Raw genomic sequence first — 26127 nt, 5'->3', positions numbered from 1 at the left:
AAGTAAAAACAATCCATAAATAAACAAACCAAATGCATGGTTCGCGGCAATATCTCCCATCCTTCCGTGTGCTCGCTGGATCACGGCATCGCCAATCCTGCATAATGGGTCTATTATCACGGCAACCGCGAGAATTACCGTCAGAAATTTCTCACGGCAGTCGCCTCTCATTGGCTTAGGACGCTACCCGGAGATTATACGAGATAAATAGTCCTTCAGAAGCCGAGTTTGCAGCTGCCCCTGTGGTATTGTACTTGGTTTTAAACGAGAAAGCTCAGGTTCGAGTCGGACATTGCGATGTTTTTTTTTTTTAGCTTTTGGAATTTTTCAGTCATCGTGATTTTGTTAATGCTGGTTTTTACAATATCAAGAGATCGACGCGCAGGACTTCTAGAATGGGTTGAATTGCGTTTAATATAGGTTGTGTTCTGTGTCGTTGTGCTGGGTTAGATTAGGTTTGTTGCAGTTGTGCTGGATTTGGGTAGGTTATGACGCGTTCGGTTAGGTTAAGTTAGGTTCGGTGAGGTTATGTTACGTTAGGTTACGTTGGGGCGTAATATTATTCAGCAAATGTTAGGCCAGCCAGCTTTTGTGAAAACTGCCGTGAGAATTCCGCGGAGGTAATTCTCACGGCTGCCGTGAGATGAGACGCAAGCCATGAACCAGCTCCTAGGTGCTGCGATTGAACACCTGCTAGTGGCGACTAGAGTCACTAGATCAGGTTTTATAGTATCGGCACTCTTATGTCATTGTTCTATGCCGCCGACAGCGGCCATTGGCCGAACCGCGTCACGTGACATTTGCTTACCCCGGACTACCCATGGGCGCTGACATTTTGGTGCCTCTGTGTTACCGCGCGCGCGCTCTTCGATAAGTCGTGATTTTCGGAGCAATGCGAAGCTGTATGACACGCCGAGAGTGAGTTTTTAAGCCCCCAGACACAGTAGCGATGCCGTGCTGCTCTGAACTCGGCTGCTTCAACCGGCGGAAAGGTGGAAAACGCCGGAATCGCTTCCCCCGGGGAAAAAACGACAGTGGCCTGGCGTAACCTATACCCACTTTAAAAACGTAGCCCAATCAGTGGCTCTAGCGTAACCTAGAGCAACTAAATAAGCTACGATGGCGTAAACGAGCATGCCCCTGTCGCACCGTCGCGGTGTCTTTAAATCTTCAAAAAGTAAACACAGCTGTCATGGTTGCCAAGCGGAGGCCGGACCGATTACGCCCGTCAACGTCAGCCGCAATAAGGCGCATAAAGCTGGTCACCCTGGCGTGAGGCACTAAAATGGCTGCCGCCGTGCGTCAGTGTCGTTACTCAAGCGTACCTTATTTAGTAGTTCTAGTGGCGACTTCATAAGAGCGCCCCCCCCCCCCCCTATTGATATACACTCACTTGTAGCCCTTGGTGATGGCCCTCTTGAGGACCCAGTGCAGCAGGTGGCTCTTGCCGCAGCCCGCCTCCCCTCGCAGCAGCAGGATGTGCTTGGCGATGCGGCGGCGGACCAGGAAGTCGGACAGGAAGGAGTCGGCCACCTCCTTCTCGTGCACCATGCCCAGCGCCGGCTCCGTGAACTTGGCCACCTCGTCGATCACCTCCCTGCGGGTGGCAAGGACAGGGCACGCGGAGGCAAAGCAATGGTCACGTGACACTTCGACCACGATGGCAGAAAAAGGTGTCTCTCACTCCTTCCTCACTCTCCATGCTCCCACTGCATCCTTATGTGAAGATACCATGAACGTGGTCTAGACGAATATGGATGGGAAGCCAATGATAAACACTTCAAGGTAGCGTTGATTTCATTTTGCTAGGACGGAAGGTCTATGCCGGCGCCAGGGAGGGCCCTTTGCGTCCGGGTGGCAGTGCCGCAAAGGAACCGGTTAACGACGCGCTACACATTGCCGTCTCAAGCGCTGAATCAAAGCAGAGAGAGAGATAAAAGTTTATAAAGCAAAGGTGTATAGGGCAGCGTGGTGGTCGAAGACCATAGTATTTCGGTCACAGTGGCCACCGGACCCGTGAGCTCACTCCGGAGATTCAAGTCTCAGCAACCTTGCGCTGTTTCCCACTGGTCGAGGGAGGTGATTGATGAGAGGTAAGGGGCCAAATTTGGAGCATCAAAAATGATGTTATACTGTGGCCATTCTCCACAGTGCTTGCAGAGCGTTGTTGGTGGTTGGCGTGCAGTAGGGATATAAAAGAAAGGGATTCCGTTTAGGGTTGTCGCTGAAGGCGTTCTTCCACCGATAGGGATAAAAGGGGGTCATTTGCCGAGGGGAGAGGAGCAAACTTTTGTGATGTCTGTGCGCGTGAAAAGACTGTCACGAGCTTATGTGGCCCCAGTGGAAGCAGCGCTGGCATTCCAGGCCCGGGAGACGATAACTCGGGCTACAGTGTGTGCCACTTCACTTCCTCCATCTCCTTGTGTGATAGGAGCCATACCGATTATCAGGTTCAGTCGGTGATTCAAGGTATATGATGGCCCGAGAGGAGATCTGAAGTCTGGTACAGGCTAACAAGGCTGTCTTCGATTCTGCGAATAACAATCGCGGGTTGGACTATGAGTGAGTGCAGGTGCTTTCTTCACATTTTCGGCCCCTTGAGGGTGACTGGTTTGAACGGGGAGGGCCGTGAGTGGGGGAGAGTTGGTGGGAATGAACCGACAAGGCAAAAGCGTCCGCGTGACGGTGTTCCGATGAATCGACGTACAGAGCACTTGGTTTCAATAAGTGTTTCAGCGCAATGAATTCAGTGGCATGTTACACCCATTTCCCAGCCCGATATGGCGAATGCGTGTCGCGAGGTAGGACAGTAAAATGGTGTCCTCTCCCGTCAACGTTCCGATGGATGATTGCGGCTCGGGATCTTGTAGGCAAGCCAACACGTCGGTGGTCCAGGAGGTCTCTGCCGGCTGCACTCCCCGTAAGGCGGCCAAGTTGTGCTGTGCGATGTCCCTCTCTAAGTTCCCTAGCCGCGTGGAACATGCTTTCACTCTTCAGTCTGTACCGCGGCTCGATAAGCTTTCCTAATCCACTTTCCGAATTTCTCTCTTCATAAGGCTGATGTAGTGGAGCGCATATGTCATCCGACTTATGATCAAATTAAGCCGATCTTGTTCTTTAAGTCTTTGACGACGTGCTACAATTCGCCCAAGAAGCCCTATGATATGTCATTGCAGAAGCAAATTATTACCTTATGTACGCCGCGTTGCGTCGATCTTGCTGCAGTGGATGTATGTTCAGCTTTTTTTCATGCCATTACACGTAGTACGGGTGTTCCCCACCCAGGCTATGTCGTGATGGAGGAGGTTCGTTATGGTCTGGATTCCTTGGGTAGGGGGAGTAGCAGGTCTGATTAGGCTAAGGAAGAATCCTCTTACTCTGAAGGAGCCGCCTCTTACCCTAAAGACCTTTGCTCCTGCCTGTAGGGTGGCTTCTGGGAGTGCATCACCGCCTCGATTAACCCAGAACGCAATGTCGCCCGCGGGAATGTGTACAAAATTCCGGTGTGTAATACAGGGTGTTTGGTGTACATGCCTCTGCTAGGTCATAAAGGAACGGGGAAACGTTGGATCCCTGTAAAGTACCATACGATGGAAGCTTTATAGCGGGCAGTGTCAGACGTCCTAATCAGATAATCGCCGTCTTATGTGCGATGAAGGAGAGTTTAGGCGCTAGCATTGCATTCACATTAAAGCCGGGAAAGCCTCTGTTTCTGGAATATCGGACCTATCTAGCTATCTTTTGTGTTCGACAATTATTATAATAACGTTATAAAGCTAGTCACCAAACATAACCAAGCTTTACCATTTAATATATACGGCCTAAGGAGAGGGCTGTCTACAAACTGTAAGGCTACATCATGTTTTTGCGAACCGAATTCTCAGAGGTAAGCAGTCTTAGGTGTCTTAATTTTAATGACTCTATATTTTCCCTGAAGAAGTCTTCAAGGCACTGCATTTTTGTATGAGTAAGCCCACTTTCAGGAACTTTGCGCCAGCATGATTTTTGTGAGCTGGCTTTTCTGTGCTGAGCGTTGAAGTGAAGCCGCCTGATCAAGATGAAATAAAGTAGTTTAACACAGACATTGCGGCCGCAAAGAATTCTGTTATCAACCTATCAAATATCGGCCTAGCGATGTCTACCTTGGTGCCCAGAAAGGCTAATTTGGTTGAAGATGACGTGGTTTCGTACGATAAACCATGACTGACACAGCCAAACGTATCTTTTTCCTTTCAAAGCGGTTAGGTTTCAAATTAGTCGTTCTGGACTCCCCTTGTCTCAATTCATACCTCCGTTTCGTCTACCTTATCAACCTTCCAACAGGTCTTATGACCTGGCGCCCCCTTTGGGCACATCGCTGAGGCAGGCGCTCTGAAAGCAACGCTAATGCACGGGCATGCAGAAATGGGCCCAGTTGTACGGTTGTGCTCCACAAGTAATCCCTGGCGGGTTCAGACACCTTTTAACCCTGACCCATAGATCTTAGTGCGGAAAGAATGAAAAAATAGTTATTGCAGCGCATAACTTCTGGTGTCGCCGATGGGGGGTCCCTAGTCCAGGACTCCACTGAGTCTGGCCTTCTCCCGGGCCAGGTTGACCAGACGGCTCGAGCTGGCTCGAGCCGTCTGGTCAACCTGCTCTTTTTTTTTTCTCTGGTGTTGTGTCTGCCCGCCAACTGCTTTTGCACTCGCAGGTGCTGCGGTAGAGTGTGGGAGTGTTGCGGCAGGTTAGACAATCTGAGCAGTATTTTCCAGGATACGTGAGGCTATGCCTGCGGTGGTTTGGGTGTTTGTATCTGTCTCCAGGAGGTGGATTCTATTGCGATTAGCTCTTTGTGAGGGACCGGGTATAGTGCCCAGACTGCTGTGAGTGCTGAGTGTAGGAAGAAGAAAAGCATAAATAGCATTTCTATAAAGAAATCTCCAAGACGCCGACACAGTCACCACCGACGAAGCAACGTACAAAAACAACCGCGATGCGGTGGCAACTGTCATAGGCTCTAACCACAACCTAATACGTCGCTTAGTGCGGAGAGAAGAGAAGAGAATGTAGTTTAATGGCAGTGGATGCTGCCCTTTAGTACGGAGCAGCATCCACTGTTTGCGGTATTGCTCGTGCATTCGTTTTGTGCAGGCCAGGGATGCCGGACATCTCAGTTGGTGCGTGCGCATGGAACGGTCGCCCGCTCTTAGTGACGGCACGGGAATGCCGCCTAGATCTCTGAGGCACTTGCTTAAAAGAGCAACGATATTCCGTTCCAAGATATGTACAAGTGAGGCACTTCCGGTGCGATGGAGGACGTTAATTAAACGTGTCGATATGCCACGCCCCGCCGCGTGTTTCCAAACGCTTCGCTGCACAGCCACCCCACGTGACATGTGTGACGTCACTGCGCGCGCTGTTCTATTTAACTCCTGCTGAAAGGAGCGTGCTGTTCGGGCTCTGTGACCTCGAGGTTGAGTTCTGGGTGCTGGCGCTGACGGCCTGGAATCGAGCCCCGGTGAGTCTACGTTTTTTTTTACCACGAAAGTGTTTTATTCCGGGATTAACAAAGATTTCACTTACGTCATATCCGTCACGGAAGTGACGCCAATACAACGAAGCAAGCGCCCTGTAAAGGGTGCACCTCTGCACACAGGGTGTTTTTGCGGGAAAGCAATATTAAGTACTAAAGAGGGAGTTATACCTAGAGTTGTTCGTTTTCGGGTTTTATATTTTAACACGACAGTGTTTTATGCCGGTGTCGAGGTTTCGCCTGCCAGGACGCCGTGGCGACAGGGGGGCGGCGTAGGAGTGGCCCCGGGAGACGGGAAGTGCAATAACTCAGAGGCTTCCGGGCCGGCCTTGGCCCGCGGGGGGAAGGTCGAGACACCGAATTCTTAGGAACGGTTTCGCTCGGGCTTGCCACCGCTCATGGGCTTGTTGTGATTGTTTTGTTCTGGTGGGGTGGGGAAGACGCGACGGGCTGGGGGCGCCGGAGCGAGGAGTTGAGAGCCGGACGCCGACGAGTGAGGTGGCCGGCGTTTGAGACGAAAAAACGGGCATGTGGCCGAGAGCGTTTGCAAGTGAAGTGTGCAACGTTTGCGGTATGTCGTAGAGGAAGCCAGCGTGCGGCGAATAAACAGCGAAACAGCCTTCCGTCCTGCAACGAGTCCCAGTGTCCCCTCACGGGTTGTCACGAACCCGAGCAAAAACGTGACTGCCGGGATACACCAAGATTTCACTAACATCATATCCGTCACGGAAATGACGCCAGAACACCTTTGCCGAAGCGACCCACCAGCAGGACGTCACTCGCCAAGCACACCCACAAGACAGCCGCCGACCCGCAAATCATGCTCAGCTGGAGATTTCGCTGCACATTTCACTTTCGTGTTTTACCGATTCCTATGACAGGGGAATCAACCACAATGTTTTTCTTTTTGCAATTTTTTCTTGCAAACTCAATTTTACGCACTGTTTTTAATAATAATAGTCGTTCGGTATGTTTTAGGTCACTTTAGCTTCGGGGCGCAACCCAGTTTATTTAACGTTCCGCACAGCGCGAAAGACATGAAACGTGGGGTGCCTGTACAGCGAAGGGTTTGGAAATATGCCTCCTCACCCTTCAACAGACTTAAGATACCAAGTCGTCCCTATAACAAAAAATGCGTACAGAATTGACCTACGTGAACAATTTAATGTAGAGGAATCACGGCCGCTTCTCGAAAAAAAAGAACATTACTGGGCCTCAAACCCAGGACGTTCGCTCCAAAACCAAAGATTCTACCCCTAAACTACTGAGGTCTAACAGCGGAGTTAGAACAGCTGCATAAAAGAATAGAACAGGTGTTCCAAGCGAACGTGTAGATGGCGCTGGTTTCGCACGGGAAGCGCCCGGCTTGTACCCAGGGGAACGGAATCTGCCACAAGAGCACTCACTCTTCCGTGCTAATCTTCACCTCGAAGACGCGGCCCATGTGCTCGATTCCCTTGAGCTTGCGCCACTCGAGCTCCTTGAAGTTGTTCTGTCCCATGAGCAGCACGGAGCGCTGGTAGGTGTCCTCATCGCACACCATTAGGTAGTCCGAGTACTTGCTCATCAGCCGCGCAGCCAGGTTCACCTTGCGGCCGATCACTGCAGTACCGACCGCGAGCACCGCTGATTTTCAAATTACAACCGCAGGGCTCCTTGCTCGTACGATAAAGCGAAAGGACGGAGCATACGGCCAGACTATGTTACCAATCATGCCGCAGTTTTCGCACGTAGAATTTCCACAACGCATAGTCAAAGCAGCTGTAAAGTTGTTCACATCGTGTGGCGCCCATTCCTTCTTTCACAATGCCAGCGTCACTCGATTTTGAGCATCACGTGGTTGGTTGGCCTTAAAACTTGTCACCACAGCTGCACACAAACCGCAATATTACGTAGGTGAAAAATTTCAAGCCGTAGACCGAGGTTTCAGGATTGTGCGGACGCAGCGTTAACCACATCTGCTTGTTACGTGGAACAAGCGTGCGTGTGGTACGTAGCGTCGTGATTCTGTAGCCAACTTCACAGTTCACGCTGTACAATCTTTTCAGCTGGGACTTTCGACGATTGCTTCACCAGTACCACAAGACAGGTCTCAACTCTGATACTGGATAGAACGCAGTGCCCCCAGCTACCCTATTGACACGGAGAGCTCACCGGTGTACTCCTGTCGGAGCGGGTGACCGATGATGCCGCAGAAGGTCATGCCAGAAGTGATCCCGGCGGTCACCTTTCTGCGAAAACGAGGGGAAATTCTGACGAGGCTGTGTCACCGCATTTAAGGTCAAAGAGCAGTGTTGACTTGGGTACAACGAAGAAAGATGAAGCAGAAGGAGTGGCAGGGAGGTTAACCAGTACTGTGGGAGGTTTGCCAGTACCGGAAGGTGAAACAGTACTGTTCTTACTGAAGTAGTATGCTCCAGAAGAAGAAGGAGAAGAAGAAGAAGAAGAGAAGAGAAGAAAGAAGAAGAGAAAGAAGACGAGGAAGAAGAAGAAGAAGAGAAAAAGAAGAAGAGAAGAAAGAAGAAGAAGGAGAAGAAGAATAAGATAAGAAAGAAGAAGAGAAGAAAGAAGAAGAAGGAGAATAAGAAGAAGATAAGAAAGAAGAAGAAAAAGAAGACGAGGAAGAAGACGAAGGAGAAGAAAAATCGGAGCACGGCACTAGTGTTAATACTCCTTTTGTCAGGCGTTCAGTTGTGTAAGGAGGGATCGTTGGAGGAATGGATAAGAGCTTTCGTCGCCTTCTGTGAAAATGATGGCCGGAACCAATGATTCAGGATTCCGCATGGCGGCTTCTAAGGCTGCTCACATGGACAAGGCACTTATCTCGTGCACGAGCTTGTTGCAGCACATGAGGGCGTTGCACGTCTCGTTCTTGCCCTTGTACCCGGGTAGGCCGAATACAGCGAGAAAGGAGCAGCCCTGCAGTGAGGTAAGCAGGTCGTGAGTTAGGAGCACTGCGCATGCCTAGCAGCACGTGTTATAGTAGACAAGCGGAGGCCCCAGTGTGGGGCATTGTGGAGTCCCACCAGAGTGGGGGATGAAGCTTACTTTATCGAAGGTGATGACTTTGTTCAGAACGCCTAATGGAATGGGAAATGAAAAAAGGAGATATATGCCATATTAATCGAGTTCATACCTTTTCAACTTGAGAAAGCTGCGCTTCCCCACAAATTTTCACCGGGTGATCTCATATTGAAGTCATCCAAGGAGGATCACGCAGGAAGAAGGTAACGTAAGTGGCGTGACAGAGCGGGGGTAATAAATGCTGTAATGAAATAGTCCTAACGTGACCAATTAGCATTCGCAGGCAATCTGCCTCTCTCTCGGTCCACCCATTTGTTATTTTCTTAAGCGGACTGCACTTACGACATGTTTCCATAACCATGACTGTGCTGGCCGAACATTTGCCTAATGAGTGTGACTCACTCGGATGAGAAACGTCCCACACAAGATTGCGGGAGAAAATTTGGGTATAACGTTGTTCCGCACAAATTTAGCGGTCTGAAAAGGCCGCAGGGAAGCGATGTCGCGATGTTTCAACTTTCAGCCCACGAGACCTTCACTCATCAGGCCTAACCACGCATCACCTTTTTAGACGCCGAACAGCTTATGGTCGCGCCTGTTCCCTCCGCCGTTGTGCGGCGTCCACACCCCCACTGCGCATGCGCATCCTCCTCCTCCTCCTCTCCTTGTCTCATCTCCTCTCCTCTCCCGCATTCCTCCTCTCCTCTCCGACGCGCATCTCCTCTCCGGCACTCCTCTCCGAAGCTCCTCTCCTCTCCGGGATTGCGCAACGAATGGCAACACCTGCGGCTCCGCGCGCGATAATGCGAAGCAGCTTAGGGTTAGAGGCGCGACGGTAGCCGCTGCATACTCCGCTGGGGGCGCCACTGTAGCTCAGCGGTATAATGACGCGCGCGCACGCGCTCCGCTCCCCTCGTTCTCCTCCCGCAACGCCGCGATTTAACTGAAAACTAATGGGAAATTTCGTTGAGCCCATGGCTGCTTTGCATACTACTCAGGGTTCCCCTGCGGAAAATGGTGATTTTTTTACTTGACAAAACAGGCCTGCGTCTTTATTTGATGTAGGATGTGATCATCTCTACTCACAGCCCTGTGCAGGATGAAGTTTTCCAGTATCCACGAACAAAAGGGCCTTTATACTTCTGCAGTTTCGGATGCCGGAGAGTTTTTCAAAGTAGCTTCTCAGCCTCCTGGTCAAATATTTCTTCGTTATATCCGATATCGCGCGCGGCTGTCACAGTTTGAGTTTCGTAATAAAAGAATAAGTGCCATTGAAATAAAGCGTGACCAACCAAAGTTCACATTTAGTTCGCTATAGCCGATAATTCGATATATCATAGTTCGTTATAATGAGGTTCGACTGTATAAACTTCCGGTTCAAACTTCTTTTAATTTTGGGCGGATGGCTGAATCGAGGAACAGAGACAGAGAGACCAAAATATTTGGTCTTAAGCAGCCCAAGAAAAACTTTCGTCTTTAAAAAATGTCTTCCAATCGCATCCAACCCCAAAGGCGCCAGAGATAGCCGGCCTGGCGACGAATAAAAAAAATCACTCAACTTTGCTTATACATTAGACAATTTGAAAATTACTAAAAGCGATCAAGTTAAATATTTGGGAATTACATTAACATCCAACCTTAAATGGGAACCACATATAACTGCTATTTGTTCGAAAGCGCAAGGTAAACTGGGTTTCCTAAAAAGATAACTCCGTAACACTCCCCCTGCAGTACAGTTAACCGCCTATAATACTCTGGCTAGACCAGCACTAGAATACGCAGATATAATTTGGAGTCCATATCAAAAATGTATCAATAATAAAATTGAGCGAGTGCAAAATTTGGCAGTTCGATTTGTGTTTTTCGATTACTCCAGGTATACCAGTGTTACGTATCTGCGTAAAAGAGCCGAACTTCATTGTCTTTTCAAACGGAGAACATACACTAAACTTAAATTTCTGTATATTCGTTATCAAAATCAGACCATTTTCTTGAACCCTGTTAGGCATTCCACGAGAATTAGCCACAATAAGACAATACGACTGCCCAAAAGTCACAAAAACATTCACCTGTTTTTCTGTCATCGATTGCATATTGGAATCAACTTCCATCAATAGCAGTGAACTATGACACAATAGAATCCTTCATTGAAAAGATTAAAATTGTTGATAAGTTTTAACCAACACATGCAAATGTATACGAATAGGGGATTTATTGTAACAGTTTTTCCTTGGATTGGATTGTACTTTTCCGCATGATTCTGAACTTTGCAATCTGACACTGTTGTTTTACACCACTGGGAATCGAATAGTTTTATTTTTTTCTTGGATTGTGTCTGTGCCTTTCTGTACGTGACGGCGTTGCCTGTATACCCTATGTACCACTCCTGCTTGGACCGAGAAGGTCTGCAGTATACTCAAAAAAGCGTTCCGTCCACCCACCGTCGGTTTCCTTGAGGGCGGCGCTGACGATCCTGTAGAGCGTGGACAGCATCTTGAGCTCGATGTCGATGAAATCGGGCATGCAGATGAACACGATGGTCACGTGCCGCATTTCGGACAAGAACGTCAGCTCGTCCTGGTTCTTGATCTGAGAAACGCGCAAGGGGGATTTCGGCTGCTGCTGCGGACAAACTTATTAATAAAACCGACGAAAACTAGGAACGCAAATTCGTGACGACATTACTACTCCCTATGGCTTGAGGTAAACACTAGAAATAGCTCGTGTGAAAAAAAAACGAATATTGTACGAGTGACCATCAGGTTCGATAAAATTTGCAAATTAGTATCAGCGAGTTCAGCGTTACTGTTATAGTGGATTACAAATAGCCTGGACTACGCGTATGGTCTTTGTACTAAGCGCCTGTAAAGTAAACATTTTTTATTTAAACTGAAGTCCAACTTAACGACTCAGAAAAAAATTGTTAGTGCGCGTAAATATCCGCGTCACCGCAACAGGCTGCTGGAGCCACCACACACACACAAAAAATATCACAACCCCTTTCTCGGGAGAAAACAGCCGAAGTATAAAATCCAATATCCCAGAGCCCAAAATCCCATCTGCCAAAGTCCAAGCCTGCTTAAAGAATGTATTTCATCATCCTCATCGCTTTCCTGTAGCGTGTTTAAAGTTCACTTTCCTGTAGTACATTTCACTATCATCACTTTCTTGCAGTGTGTTTAAGGTTGGCCTTCTCGCAGCACATTTCCTTAATTGCCGTTTTCTTGCAGTGTTTTTAAAGTTTTGATTTCCTGGAGTGTATTTCATCATCATGGCATCGCTTTCTTGGAGTCTGTTTAAAGGTGACTTTCCTGCAGTGCGTTTTCTTTCGGACGCACGACGCCATCAGTGAGACCTAGAAAGCTTCGCTTTAAAATGCGATGGTTACTCTTGAGAACTACGTACGCGTACCCTCTTCAACATCAGGTAACTCACGTTGACGACGACAGGGGTGATGAACTTTTTAAGGTATGGTGCGTCTTCGCAGACGAGCTTGTAGAGGAACGGACGCACGGTGAAGTTGTCTGCGCAAGCAAGGTCAGAAATACGATAAGGTGTAGGAAGGAAGTAAACTTTATTTTCCTGAGCACCCTTGAGGAAACGGGCATAGCCACGGGGAATCTAAACTAGTTATGAAGGAAAGTCGTGTGAGCTCACCCCCGGATTTGGTGCGGTCGGCCTCGGATACATGTGCGTCGAAGCTGAGAACCTGTTAACGAGGGAATCGGAGCGCCGAAATTCGTAAAGTGGTCAGGCAATTATGGAGAAATTTCGTTATAAGCGCAGTACTCGGGAAAGAAAATTTGCTTTGCTATAAGCGATACTTCGTTCAAACCGTACCCGATTCGAGCTATCGGCGTTGAAGAAAGCACCATGAAAACTGCTTTCGCCAGGTGTGGAAATGAGCGTGTGCGCAGCACCGGCGGTGCCATTGAAGACACGAAGATTTGGTGCAACGAACTGCGTAAAAACTTGTCCTAAAAGTGACTATATCGCAGTTAGGCCAAATTCAATTTTCTTTTCCTCACTCTTTTTGTCGCCCTACGTTTTCCAAAATACGGAAGCAGTTTACGTTCTTCTAAGTAGGTTTGGTCCGTAAAAATACGGAATTTTTTTTACAGAAGGTTGCCTCACAGGTACGGTCCAGCTTAGACCGCAAAGTGGCCTGCCCTGCATTAGTTTCATTGTATAAGGTTTCAGAGTATCGGAACTCTTTTCTCCTATTTTCCGTGCCGCCGCCATCATAATTGAGTTCACATCACGTGACATTTGTTTACACTTTGACTACAGGGCTCTAGAACGTTCTTTTAAGAGCCCCCTACTGCGACAGTTTTTTTGGGGCGCCATTCTGTTGTTGATGCGTTTTAGTCGGTCAACTGTGGTAGCCTTAGCTTGTCCTCCCTGATCGGCGGCTGCGCGCGACTGACGTCGTTCCAAACGCGAATCAAAGATACCGCGCTTCGCAGCATTTCATCTGAAGTCCGAAGATGCTATTTTGCGGTGTCTTCGGCAGTGTTGTTTACATACGACCCGGTCAAAGTTAGCGGCGAGGGCGTAGAAGCGGCAGTCTGGAAACATTGATAAGCAACAAAATGGCCGCCGTTGCCCACTTGGGTGTCTCAGTGGCGGTAGTATTTGGGAACTCCAGCCCGCATCGTTGTTACTTCAACGCCGTCTTCACGAAGCAGTCTTCATTGCTGGCTTCGTTTGAGTTGGAACGGCGCTTAACATGGCGGACTGTCCGCGAAGACGGCAATGAAGCCGTGTAAAGGGGAAAATGGAACGCTTTCTTGGTTCACCATCTGGTGGGCATTACGATTTATCCTTGCTTGTGAGCTACTCTCCTCGTCAATAAATGGTGACTCTGCCTCGTGCGCGCCTCGTTTCATTAAGCGGCGTGTGCTCGGCCAGCGGACAAATTTAAAACAAATCAAAAATCGTAGGGCATCATACATCCATGTCTTTCGTTGTCCTTAGAAAAGCGTCTTCCCAAGTCATGCATTTGCAGTTTAGAGGTGAAGCAGACTGTAAAGGGGTCGGAGCAAGCTTGGTTTTAGATGCGACTGCATCTCATTCACTCGCCTTGTCCCTCCATACGGCGTTGTTGTCCGTCCACACCCCTCCCCCATTCTCCTCGCCGCGCGAGCTGCGCTCTCCGCCGCTGACCCCCTCTTCTCCCCAATAGCGAACACTCTCTCATGAGGGGCATTGGATTGGATTCGATCGGGTTGGCTTAACTTGGCTTGGGTTGGATTGGATTTGATTTGATTTGATTGGATTGGATTAAAGTGGATTGTGTTGGATTGTGTTGCGTATTAGCCGCGGTCGTTGCAGCACCGGCCAAAGAAATAAAGAATACGTAATTACCCGATTCTAACGCGCACCCCATTTTCCAGGCAAAAAACCAAAAAAACTTGCACCTCCGTTTGTAACGCGCAAGGAAATTTGTGAGCAAGAAAAACGAATGCGAGAGAAACAGGTGATTTATTCCCCGAAGTAATCTCACTCATCTCACTCCTCGTATACTCTCCGAGAGCTCCTTGTCGCCTTCCGCTGACCGCAACATCTCGTCATTGGTGCCGTCAAGCGCGTTCGCGATGCCACACTTCTGAACGAACGTTCAACCATGTTCGATGGGATCATGGCCCACGCCTCGCATGCCCATTCCGCGAGCTTCTCCAGAGGCATACGCTTCAGCCAACCGCTCGTTGTGAACGCGTGGGAGCCGCTCGTAAGCCGCGGAAGCGGCGCACCTTCGTTGCCGCTGCTGCCATTGCTGTTATCAAGCACGCAAGTGGAATAATTTGAGGATTTGTGTGAACGCCGAAAGAAAAGCCTAGGCGCCTAGATCCGAAAAATTGTTGCTAAAAGCTTTGGCGCCATCTTGAGATGGCGATGGCGATGAGTGGAACAAAATTTCAGCTGTTTCGGCAGTTTAGGTTTCGTATCCGATTCTAACGCGCATGCGATTTTTCGGCCTATTTTTGCGGAAAAAGGGTGCGCGTTAGAATCGGGTAATTACGGTACATCATACGCGTTCCTCACACGTTTCACGCAATTAGAGAATCAACCCAACGGAAACGCCAAGTGAACCCCCAAGATGCGTTGCATCTCCACAGGGTTCCCCTCGCGGGAAGGTGGGGTAATTTTTTCTAAGCTGGCTTTCCCACATCCTTTGTTGACAAGTGAAGTATGGCCATCTATGGACAGAGTATGATTACAACCAACACTGACTAGTGTTACAGCTCCTTTGCACCGGCACCGCTCTTTTCCGAGTCGTGTGTACTGCCAACACAGTCCAGCTAGGTGGTGCTGATACAGCACGCCACGCGAGGAGTCTCCCCTCCACTACCATTGCGCAATGCCGCGAGTTCCTCGGCGGCGTACTAGAGGCTACGCTGTAATGAAAGTGTCCCTATCCAACAATCGTTGGTTGCACGTATAGGCCTTACGTAATGCCCTGAGGCGAACGTCGACGACGTATACGATGAGAATGACGTTGCTCCGCATGCCGCAAGTCGCAGGACATCAGGGCTAACATTGCATTTCTATAGTTAATTTTAGAAACCGCGTGTAGCACTGCGGAGGCCCACTGAGCACGTCTAACGCACCGCGAAGGAAAGCGACAACAGGCGGCCGGGGTTAGTGGTTTTCCGTGCCCAGAGGGAGGGCGGAAATGTCCTTTTAAGGCATCCTCCACGGTGAGTTAGGCGTGCTCAGTGGGCGGACTGTTAATAACATAGTAGCTTCCATTGTGCTGTACGCAGCTTCTGAACTGAACTATAGCTTTTGGACGTAGCGCCTAACATCACATTTAGAGGTTTAAAACCCTGAACCGGCACCCACTCGAAAAAGTACTCACTGTACGCCAGAAGGACGTACCAATTCAGGCCGTAGACCTTAAAACCAAATGTTAGGTCTACGGAGTGCACACCTGAGGCGCTTTTCTCGAGTTTTGTCTCTTTTGCGTACCTTTCCAAAGTGTCCCTTTTGGCGAGCCCTGATTGGCTAAAAGCAAACAACCGGAAGTGACGTAACTCAAGCGCAATAAACCTACTGCCAACGGCCACTGCTTAACCGGAAGTACGTCACGATGAAAGGGACTCAAAAGGGGCGTTTTCAAAAGGTACAGTTACGAGAATACCGCCCCTGAGAGTTGCTGTGGGTGTATTAGAACAGCGGCGCGTACCTTCAGAGTAACTCGTACTCGAAGTGCAGTACTAGCCAATCAAGAAATCCGTCAGAAAGCTTCGCGTTCAACCACAGTCGTCATTGGACGGAGGAGTGAACGATTTTTATGTGCTACATCATCTGCGTCGACGCTGCTACGTTGAGCTTCTTGCATTCACACCGTATCGACTAATGGCCTCCTTACGAACGCTTTTATTTCATTTAAGGTTTGATGTCTAGTGGGAGATGCATGAAATCATGGTCTTTCTGGACAACCAGATTTGGTGCGCGCAATGGCTACTTTTTCGGGATATTATTCTCCTAATAAGAGGACGTGTCTGTCGCGTGTGGCAGCTTTTGTATATAGTGCGCCTCACCAAGAATTACCAGAATTGGATCAGATCGATTTTTCGGATGTTCTCCTCCCAGTATGAAATCACAACAAGAATACCGCAGAAACCTAACAAGAATTCCTGTCGTCCGAGAAAGAACTTGTGACAACGAAAGTAATGTTATTGCAAAACCATATGTTGCGACACACATTTTCTCAACGTATTTTCTCAACGACAAACATTCCTGTAGTCACACAGAACTGCCATTTACGCTACCATTCGCAATGGGCAATAACATTCAAACCATGGGCAACTACTGATGGAACATCAGGATCACGACAGGACAAAAATTCGGTACTACGACACATGACAGAACATCAGAATCACGACACGACAAGAATACGACAAGACGACATAAAGCTAAAGGGCTATAATATAAAATAAAAGCCCAACCCGTACCACATACGTATCACGGGTGACGCCAATTAAAAAAAATTTCCCCGCATTTCCCCGAGGGGAAGAATGTGAAAGTGCGAATGCACGAGTTGAATTTGCGCGGTTCGGTAATGTTCGCGAGAGAGAGATCACACACACACACACAACTACAAAGAAACGAAGATGCATTTATTCACAGACACCTATTTGTGTTGTCGTTGTACTTGATTGCTAGAGCGGATCTCAGCTTTGAAATTTCGTGTCAGTATATCCTTTAAGCGGGTGCATTAGCCCTTCTCACGCCCGATTCCTGGCCAATCCCCCACGTGGGTATGTGCCATGCACAGACACCTATTTGTGTTGTCGTTGTACTTGATTGCTAGGGCGGATCTCAGCTTTGAAATTTCGGGTCAGTACTCCTTTAAGCGGGTGCATTAGCCCTTCTCACGCCCGATTCCTGGCCAATCCCCCACGTGGGTATGTGCCATGTCAGCGGCCAGGCAGCGCGCGCCCATCTCCCCCCGTTGCCAAGGAAGACGAGGAGATTCCTGGCCAATCCCCCACGTGGGTATGTGCCAAGTCAGCGGCCAGGCAGCGCGCGCCCATCTCCCCCCGTTGCCAAGGAAGACGATGAGCGCGCGCACCCGCAGCTGTTGCTATGTGGACGGACGGCGGTCGCCGGAATTCAGGGTCGCTTATAAAGTGCATTCGCACTTAATAAACAAACTGGACCGAGGTCAACTAGAGTTTTGAAGAGAAGGAAATACCCACCGAAGTGGAAAATAAAAGGGAAAAATGCTACACAGCGACACCACAGCCAGGAGAGCGGGCCCGGGGAGACTCCCCTGATCTCCCCTGGGACGGTAGCAGGAAAGGTTGGGATGAGGGATGCGGATGGTGGTAATAAGGAAAGTGGGTGGGAATGGGGACAGCGAGGTTTTTGTTCTAATCCTTAGATGTCTGACTCCTAAAATAGGCCTGAAAACTCAGGATGGGCGTCAGACGGTTCCAATTGGAATTCAGCGGACCCCACTATAGGTTCCAAACATCTGAGCTCCGACATCGAAGAACAGGGAGAACCTGCGACGGAGTGACGACACCTAATCTCTGGACCCCTTTCACAACCAGCCCCCGGCCAACACCCACCAGGTCCCCCGAGTACTCAAGAGACACCTGCCCAGCCTACATAGGTACTAATCCCCCTCGTCTCGACGGTTTCGGATACTGGTAAGTACGACCAACAGAACTTTGTCTTGTCATTTTCGTCTGGCTACATATGCATTCCGTTGGAACACCTCAACAAATGTAATTTACCGCGGCGTTCTCCGCAACTTCCGCCCATACATATTTGTAGTATGTAATCGATTGTGCTGAGTACTTTCGGTAGAAAGCCTCCAATATACATTTGCAATTGCCGCATTTAACTGTTAACGCTTATTCTAACTGATTATGGGGGTTTAAAGCTCCGAGCCACACCTGGGCTTTGAGGTGCGGCGTAGTAGGACTCCACCAGATTAATTTTGAGTAACTGGAGATCTTTAACGTGCCCCGAAATCTTGACAGGCAGGCGTTTTTGCCTTTCTCCTTTATCAGAGAAGCAGTGGAGGTTCATTCTCAAAAGCGAGGCATTTGAAAGATCATAAACCGAGGTTTTTAACGCGAAAGTGTTTTATTCTGGTATACACTTATTTCAAAAGTCACTGGCGACATATACGCAGAAATGACGCCAATACAACGACTCAAGCGGCCTGTAAAGGGTGCACCCCTGCACACAGGGTCTTATTGCGGAGAAGCAACTTTTAGTACTAAGGAGCACGTTATACTTAGTATTCGTTTTCGGGTTTTATATTTTAACACGAATTTATGCCGGAATACACCAAGATTTCACTGACGTCATATCCGTCACGAAAATGACGCCAGTACACCTTTGCCGAAGCGACCCGTCAGCAGGACGACGCTCGCCAAGCACACCCACAAGACAGCCACCGACCCGCAAATCATGCTCAGCTGCAGATTTCACTGCACATTTCACTTTCCTGTTTTAGCGATTCCTATGACAGAGGAATCAACATAATTTTTTGCTTGGCCAATCTGGGAGGCTTTTACGAGACATGCGCAATATTTCGTGACGTCTCCGAAGTGGCCAAAAACGTGTGCATAACGCCCATCGTTTACGGGTGATGTCTTCAGTCGTAAACAAATTAAATGCGAACAAAAATATGAACCAAAACAGGCAAAATTTAAAAATACTGTTCATGGGGGTCCTATAATGGCGCGCTATTTGTGTATTTGAAAGCCACATTTCCCAAATTTGTTTTAATGCGTAGCATTGTTCGCCGAGTACCCCCACAGCCAGGACTATGTAACACCCTGAATTTCCCCCAAAAAATGCTGATATCGCGGAAGTTACGCTTGTAATTGTTATAAATTCGCTTAAATGGAGATAATTGATGAACAAAATTTTTCAACTAAAAAATAAAAATATATAAAAAAACGAAAAATCACGAACCGTGTTACGCCCTGAATTTCCTCAGAAATCCAGGCTTCGCGGAATTTCCACCTGTAATTGCTTTAATAGCGTATAAATGGAGATAATTGCTGAACAAAACTTTGAAAAACTAGAAGTAGTAAGAAAAACAAAAAAAATTACGGAGAATGGCGAAACGCGCAAAGCAGATTTCGCAGAAGTGCCACCTGTAATCGTTATACGTAAATGGAGATAACTGGTACAACGAAGCTTTGAAAAACTAAAAGAAATTAAAAAAACAAAATTATGGAATATTGCGAACCGTCTAACGCCCTCCGTTTCTACAATAATGCAGGTGTAGAGCAAGTTCTACATGTAATCGTTATAATAGCGTAAATGGAAATAATTGATCGAACAAAATTCGAATAACTACAAAACAACAAGTATAAAAATTACTGCAAATGGCAAATCGTGTAACGCCCTGAATTTCCACAATAATGCAGATTTCGCGGAAGTTCCACCCGTAATCGTTATAATAGCGTAGCTGGAGATAATTGGTCGGACAGGGCTTACGAAAACACAAAAATTTGGCTGTAAAGAACTCACATTCAAGGCAAGTGGCATAGAATATGCTACGGATTAGTAGACAATTCTCAGAATTTCTGCAGATTTCTTGTTATTCAGCCATGCGTCATTTTGAATTGCATGGAGGTAAATCGCGCTATTTGCCTGTTCTTGTTCCCATTTTCGTGTTCACGTTTCATTCGTTCACGACTGTATAAGGTATATAGGACGTGTAGCCCAAGTGACGCGTCCGCACCTTGACCATTTTGTCTTCGAGGAGCTCGTGGACGTAGCGAGCGTCGATGCCCTTGCTCCGGAGGGCTTCCCACGCGTCGCAGCTGAGGATGATGTCTCCGGCCGAGCAGACCATCTCGGCGTTTCGCACGTACTCCACCACCGTCCCGCTGGCCGAGTAGTGCACGGAGTCGTAGTCGTCGTTGAAGAACTGGTACTCCAGGTACCCGGTCGCTATGCCTGCGGTGAAGACGAGCGGAGGGAGCAGACGTAAGAGCGAAGGAGACCGCCGCGACGCAATTTCTTCAATTGTTAGCGTTAGGCATTACAGTAAAAGCTCGCTAATTCGAATTTACGGTTAATTCGAACTTACGCCCTGGTCCCGGCACAGCCCTGTATACAGGGGGGTGCGACGATAATTGGAACACTTTAAAATTAATTATTGCCTGAACGAACCGCCGCTTTTTCGCGATCAAAATTCGCACGAAGGTCGCATTTTGTGGTCTATTTTGTTTGACACTGGGATCTACGACGGTACCCATTTATTCTGAAAAAAAAAAAAAAAAAAACGATTTTCGCCTATGGGAAAATGGCGGCTGATTTGGACGTGCGAGCCAGGGCAAGTTGATCTTGGAACGACGGCGCCACCTGGGGTATTCAGAGGGAAACGCACGTTTGGGATTCACGGTAGGAAGGAGCCAAATGGTGCAGCAGACGATCAGAAAATGTGAAAGCGGGTTTTCGGATCGTCTGCTAGCTCATTTGGCTCCTTCCTAGGTGCATTTTGCTACGAGATAATGGTATTTTATATATCGCTGAAAATAGCTGTTTCACCATGAGCTTCGTCCGTCCGCTTTGGCTCTATCAGTGGCAGTTGGCATACCTTTACGCTGTTTTTATACTCACTATAGAAAAAATGGCTTAATTTCAGGGCTCTCATTTATTCGGCTTCTACCCAAAAGAAAAATTTAGTACCCGGGAATATTGTATTCCTACAAGAATACAGGATGCTGGAAGCCCGTAATCTGCGCCTTTTTTTACCTACTTATGTGCATAAAAAGGTACAGTAAAGTTCAACGATGTAATTCTGAATTTTGCGTGTGGGTGACTGAAGTCTCCTTTTGCTGGGAGTGACGAAGGATATCTTGTAAAAATACAAAATTTCTCTGGGAGCACGGAATATCAGGCGAACATTAAGAACCAAAATATCGATTCGCGGCATTCTTTTCTAACGTTTACTGATTGCATGCAGTGTCCATTTATCGTCTACGCGTGCCAAAAGCTCGCCTAATCCTCACCAATCTTGACACGGAGCGTGACTCCGATGCAGGTGGGCCACTCTCCGTAGTTCTTCTGGATGTTCAGGCTGCAATCCACCACGGTCTGGATGGTCTCACTCAGTCTGCTCTCGTCCGCCACTTTCCAGATGCAGAAGAGGGCGTCGCCTACAGGACAAGCGGAATAACAAAAAAAAAAACAGGCGGACGCTTACTAAACTCCTTAACGCGAAATTTGAGCGAAACTGCTCGGTCACGACGCATAGCTCCTACGTCTGACGAAGTGATCCCGTGATCAGCGAACGCACGGCGGGGCCCGCTACTCCGCCGTTATCTCGTGGCAGCGCGTCGACGCCGCCAAGCATGTTATGGCAAATCGTGTTTGAATCTCCCGCACAAATGTCACCTGGTTCTGATGAGCCACGCAACGAGGAGGAGGTGAAGCACATCCACCGGTTGCCTCAGTCGTTCAGCACTCACTCCTAAATGCTGGAGTGCGCTGAGGCAGCACTCAGTCGTGGGTTCTGTCGACGGCAGCGACGGTAAGCCTCTGCGTCGGCGGCGCAAACTGCGTCTCAGGAATTCAACGCACATAACCGTCCAGCGCACTCCGGAACGCGCTGCTATGGCGTCATCTCGCAGCCCGTCGCCACCGCCCAGCATGTCTCACTGCCTCCTCCTCCTCCCACTTTCTCCATGTGTCGCCGCCGGGGAGCGTCTCGTGCGGGCTCAGCATACTGCCCTCCCCCTCACACTTTAGCCACACTTTCCTCCGCCGTTTTCGTTGTGTATTCGTTCGCTCGTTTACGACGCCGACGCTGATGTCAAACCGCAGTAGCGGTCGCCAAAGTGCTGCGTACTAAACATTGAACCAAGTTCCACCCAGCGGGAAATATGCTGTAACAGCGGAGCTGTGGTTCTCTTGTGTGGGCTGGAACATCAACGGGCCCTCGATCGAGAACGGCAGCATCATCGTCGCGCACACTCGTCGGTTCGGGCCAACGAATCGGCAACTAAGCGTCAGCTGCGGGAGGGAGAGGAACCCGCCTGATGATGATGATTATTATTATTATTATTATTATTATTATTATTATTATTATTATTATTATTATTATTATTATTATTATTATTATTATTGCTATTTGTATCCCCTTTGCAGCGTGGTGATGATGTGTCATCTGACCAAAAAGGAATTAATACAGCCGTTTTTTTTTCTTGGTTCAATACTAGCGCTGCTTAGGGCATGCGCAAAGAACTTATTAGGCACAAAATACTTTTTTTCCCTGTTACAGGTGGCAGCTGTCCTAGGCAATATTCTCCTCTCTGCTTTTCGTCCACCAGAATTCCAATCATCTTTTCGTCGCCTAGACAGCCTTGAAGTTAACTCCCTGTGCTACTCTTAATTACTGGGGCTTCTGGAAGCCGAATATTTTCCTCATGTAGATTTGGATGGATACCCTCGCATTCTAACACTACGTGCCGCATATTTTGTTTCTTTTCTGCACACCACGCATACGCCATTCTTGGTTCGCAAGCAACCTACTCTAGCCTCAAAAAGCAAAGCACTGCCCTGGGAATCGTCGTAAAAATTTTCTTTTCTGATGTCCAATTTCTCAGCCCTGCACATCTCTAACGACGTTTTAGCTTCCGTTTTTTTCTTCCCTCATTTATTCGTTTCTATCTGCCTTGGGTCTTTTTTGGTTACCTTGGCTGTCCTTGATTCTCCACTGTTCTTTGCGTATTTCATTGTTAGCCTTCTAATCTTCCTTTTAGTTAGCCTTCTACTCTGCCGACGACGACGACGATGATTATAATGATGGGATTTTTCCCTTTGAAACGGGCGGACATAGTAAGCTGTCCTAGTCTTCTACAAACAAATACCTCCTACATATAAAAACCAACAAAGCACAGCAGATATAACAAACTGGCGTAGCAAAAAAAAACTAAACAAAAGGAAAACCAAAAAGGACAACAAACCAAACCAAAAAGGAAAACCAAAAAGGATGAGACCACTGCGCCCTCTATCGGTGGTTCTGGAGACCTGCTCCTATTCTTGTGTGAAGCACAATTTAACACAGACGGACGAACGGGGTCGACCTGCAAGAGCTCCGCTGTTAGCAATGTACGGAAATACATGCCCGTAGACTAAACAACTCTCACGTCCAATCGTAGACTGGGACACTCACGTTTCAGTAGTTTCGGGGCCACCCGGATTTTTTACACTCTAGTGATGCGGTGGTCGACTAGCGTTATCACGTATTGTTATTCCCAGGCGTCTGTCACATTATCACAAATTACCGCATACACAAAAATACAAGCGTATGCCCCCTTTTAAATGTCGTTTCATCATTAATTACACCATGTCAAAGGGTGTCTTCGTATTTTTTCAGTTATAGACAAAAGGCTTAAATAATCTTATAAAGTATCTGGCGCTGTGAGCAGGAAGAGTGCGAATGTTCAGAAAACTCCCACATTGGACAAGCTTCACGAGTTAACCGTTGTTACCAATTTTGGAAGCGGCTGACAATATTCCACGTATGGCAGAAATTCAGCGAGTTTCCTTCTCTGCGCGAAACTATGGCTTTCAATGTGGGCAATAGGGAGTAGTTGGGGAACAACAAGCTGGTCCCATGGAAGCAAGCACGGTGTTGGTTGCGCGAGCCGACGGCACACTCACGCATCTAACTTGCGCACGCCAGTACGGACTATCAAAAGTCGTGTGCGTTACATTAACAAATCTTAGTGCGAGGGTGAAACAACTGCATGTCCTGTTTCTGCACAAGCCGTGATTTCGAAGCCTCCAAAGAAACATTTCCACGGCAGCCAGAAAAGCGAGGCCCCGTCGTCTTTGCTTCGCAACGCCCAGGCGCGTTGCGCGTGCGCCGAACGGCTCGCCTAGCGCCAACGCGCCCTCCTCTTTCATCTTGTTCTTTTCCCGTTCTCTTCATTCTTCCATTTTGTTAAGGTGTCTCAATTCGCTACTGTACTCTACGTACATTGCGTGCGCTGGGTAGTCTCCGCTGCTGCGCAGGGCGCATGCGCGTTGATTCGCGCCAAGGTACTAACAATAGTAGGCTGCCCTGACCGCTGATACCCGCACTCCCGTTTTCGTGATGAGTACATTTAAAGGATCGCCATGAAGACAAAATACAGGTATGTTTCATTCGAAACATTTCTTGTTTCATAGTGCCCCCACAGCTTCTCCGGATGCAAATGATGCTTTATTCACTGAGAAATAATTCAATTGAAGTTAAAATTTTAATTTTCCCGCTAAATGGCGCATTTTCCTGGTCTACAATGACATCACAGGAACCGACCGCTCTGCAGCCGATTGCGGAGCCTCGTTTATTGTTATTCAACCTAGATGGCGCCACCATACCGTGGCAAGCCGTTTCCTGCCTCTGGTTTGTTTTTGACCGTATCGAAACCTGGCTTGTTTTTTGTTCAGGGAGAAAATACTCGTTTTGTGAAACATAGTGCTCGCTCGACAAATATGGTCACTTGAGACACTGTTGCTTGCGTCAATCGGCCAGTGTCGTCTGAGACAACCCCAAAGCCCCGCAGTCCTGTGTAGCTAAACCAAGCATAGTGCGCGCAGTACCAACAGCAGTACGCATCGGTACTTCTATGTTTACGAGTGATTTCGTAACTTCCACGGTTTGTCATACGATTCTTACTGCTTTAAAAAAAATGTGCCCTAAACGTCAGCGCAAATAGCTCCTTCGGCAAGCTTATAAGCTCTGCCTAATTTGCGTTTAGTTTTGCCGGCCTCCGCCAATCGCAAAGCTGGCTGGTATGGCATCATAGGTCCTGTTGCGGGAAATGAGCTAGTGGGTCGCATGGCCATTCCATTTTTCCTAATTATATAGCTTATTTGAGCCAAGGCTACCTTAAAAGTGGTGTCAGCATGATTCTAACGAGGCAATCTTTTGAATGAACCAAACTTGTGTTTTTCATTCAAGTTTGGTTCATTAAAAAGATTGCCTCGTTAGAATCATACTGAGACCACTTTTAAGGTAGCCTTGGCTCAAATAAGCTATATAATTAGGAAAAAATGAAATGGCCATGCGACCCACTAGCTCATTTCCTGCAACAGGACCTATGATGCCACACCAGCCAGCTCTGCGATTGGCGGAGGCCGGCAAAACAAAACGCAAATTAGGCAGAGCTTATAAGCTTGCCGAAGGAGCTATTTGCGCTGACGTTTAGGGCACATTTTTTTTTTTCAAGCAGTAAGAATCGTATGACGAACCGTGGAAGTTACGAAATCACACGTAAACATAGAAGTAGCGATGCGTACTGCTGTTGGTACTGCGCGCACTATGCTTGGTTTAGCTGCACAGGACTGCGGGGCTTTGGGGTTGTCTCAGACGACATTGGTTACTGCGCATGAGAGTGCGCTGGTAGTGAAGCCTGCTCACCTCACTGTTTCGGGGATTAACACGAACAAGATGACTTTCACAGACTCAAACGGCCTGTCTCGACACAAATGGCCATTTAGGTAAAAACTCGAGGTTGGTTGAGAGAAACGTACCGGCAAACTTGAAGATGTCGCCTCCGGCAGCGGAAATATCTGCGAGAAAGAACATTTTATCGATGCTCCTAGTCGGCTGAGCAGTCATGGGGTAAAAAATTCGAAAGTAGACATGACGTACGATGAATGATGTGTCCGAAAAAGTGGTTTAGTGTCCTAGTCAGGGCCTCGATGCCGAGAGAGCCGGTGAGCGAGTAGGTCTCGGTCATGGCGGTGAAGCCTGCAACACAAGGTCAACTTGGAACTGGGAACCTCGCCCGATATCATGCGCGTCCACTCGACATGACCGCAGTTCTGGTCTGTACCAGGTAAATGCACCAGGTAACATGCCCTTTTGCCGCCGCAGAACACCGCCATGTCAGCGTGCAGCGCCCCCGGAAAACGAAAAGTGGCCTTCAAGGGGCGCAACCAGAGTACGGCAGAAGGACCACGTGGAAGGCCTCGATGTGACAGAGTGAAGCGCCCGCAATCATCATGGCCGGGTGGCGTATTTCGAAACGCTTCGCTTCACAGAACCCCCCCCCCCCCCCCCCGTGACAAAAACAAACTAAGAGACCTACTAGGATTCGAACCCA

The 26127-nt window shown here is 48.3% G+C and overlaps 1 protein-coding gene across 1 annotated transcript in view; it reads right to left on the bottom strand.

Annotated features, from left to right (window-relative positions):
- Window positions 1-25640, bottom strand: part of LOC144139656 (adenylate cyclase type 10-like) — a 74704-nt gene extending 49064 nt beyond the window's left edge. Inside the window, exons 1-11 of the mRNA XM_077671949.1 lie at window positions 25553-25640; window positions 21040-21186; window positions 19764-19981; window positions 12197-12248; window positions 11975-12063; window positions 10981-11128; window positions 8564-8595; window positions 8322-8434; window positions 7670-7746; window positions 6922-7117; window positions 1394-1597 (exon numbers count right to left, since the gene is read on the bottom strand). Of these exons, the coding sequence (XP_077528075.1) occupies window positions 1394-1597; window positions 6922-7117; window positions 7670-7746; window positions 8322-8434; window positions 8564-8595; window positions 10981-11128; window positions 11975-12063; window positions 12197-12248; window positions 19764-19981; window positions 21040-21186; window positions 25553-25640 (1364 nt within the window). The remainder of the gene's footprint in view (window positions 1-1393; window positions 1598-6921; window positions 7118-7669; window positions 7747-8321; window positions 8435-8563; window positions 8596-10980; window positions 11129-11974; window positions 12064-12196; window positions 12249-19763; window positions 19982-21039; window positions 21187-25552) is intronic.
- Between the last annotated feature and the right edge of the window lie 487 nt (window positions 25641-26127).

The sequence above is a fragment of the Haemaphysalis longicornis genome, unplaced genomic scaffold (assembly GCF_048455015.1).
Source record: "Haemaphysalis longicornis isolate Haplotype H1 unplaced genomic scaffold, Haemaphysalis longicornis Haplotype H1 scaffold_5, whole genome shotgun sequence".
NCBI classification, from domain to species: Eukaryota; Metazoa; Arthropoda; class Arachnida; order Ixodida; family Ixodidae; genus Haemaphysalis; species Haemaphysalis longicornis.
This window is presented reverse-complemented; position numbering and strand designations above follow the sequence as displayed.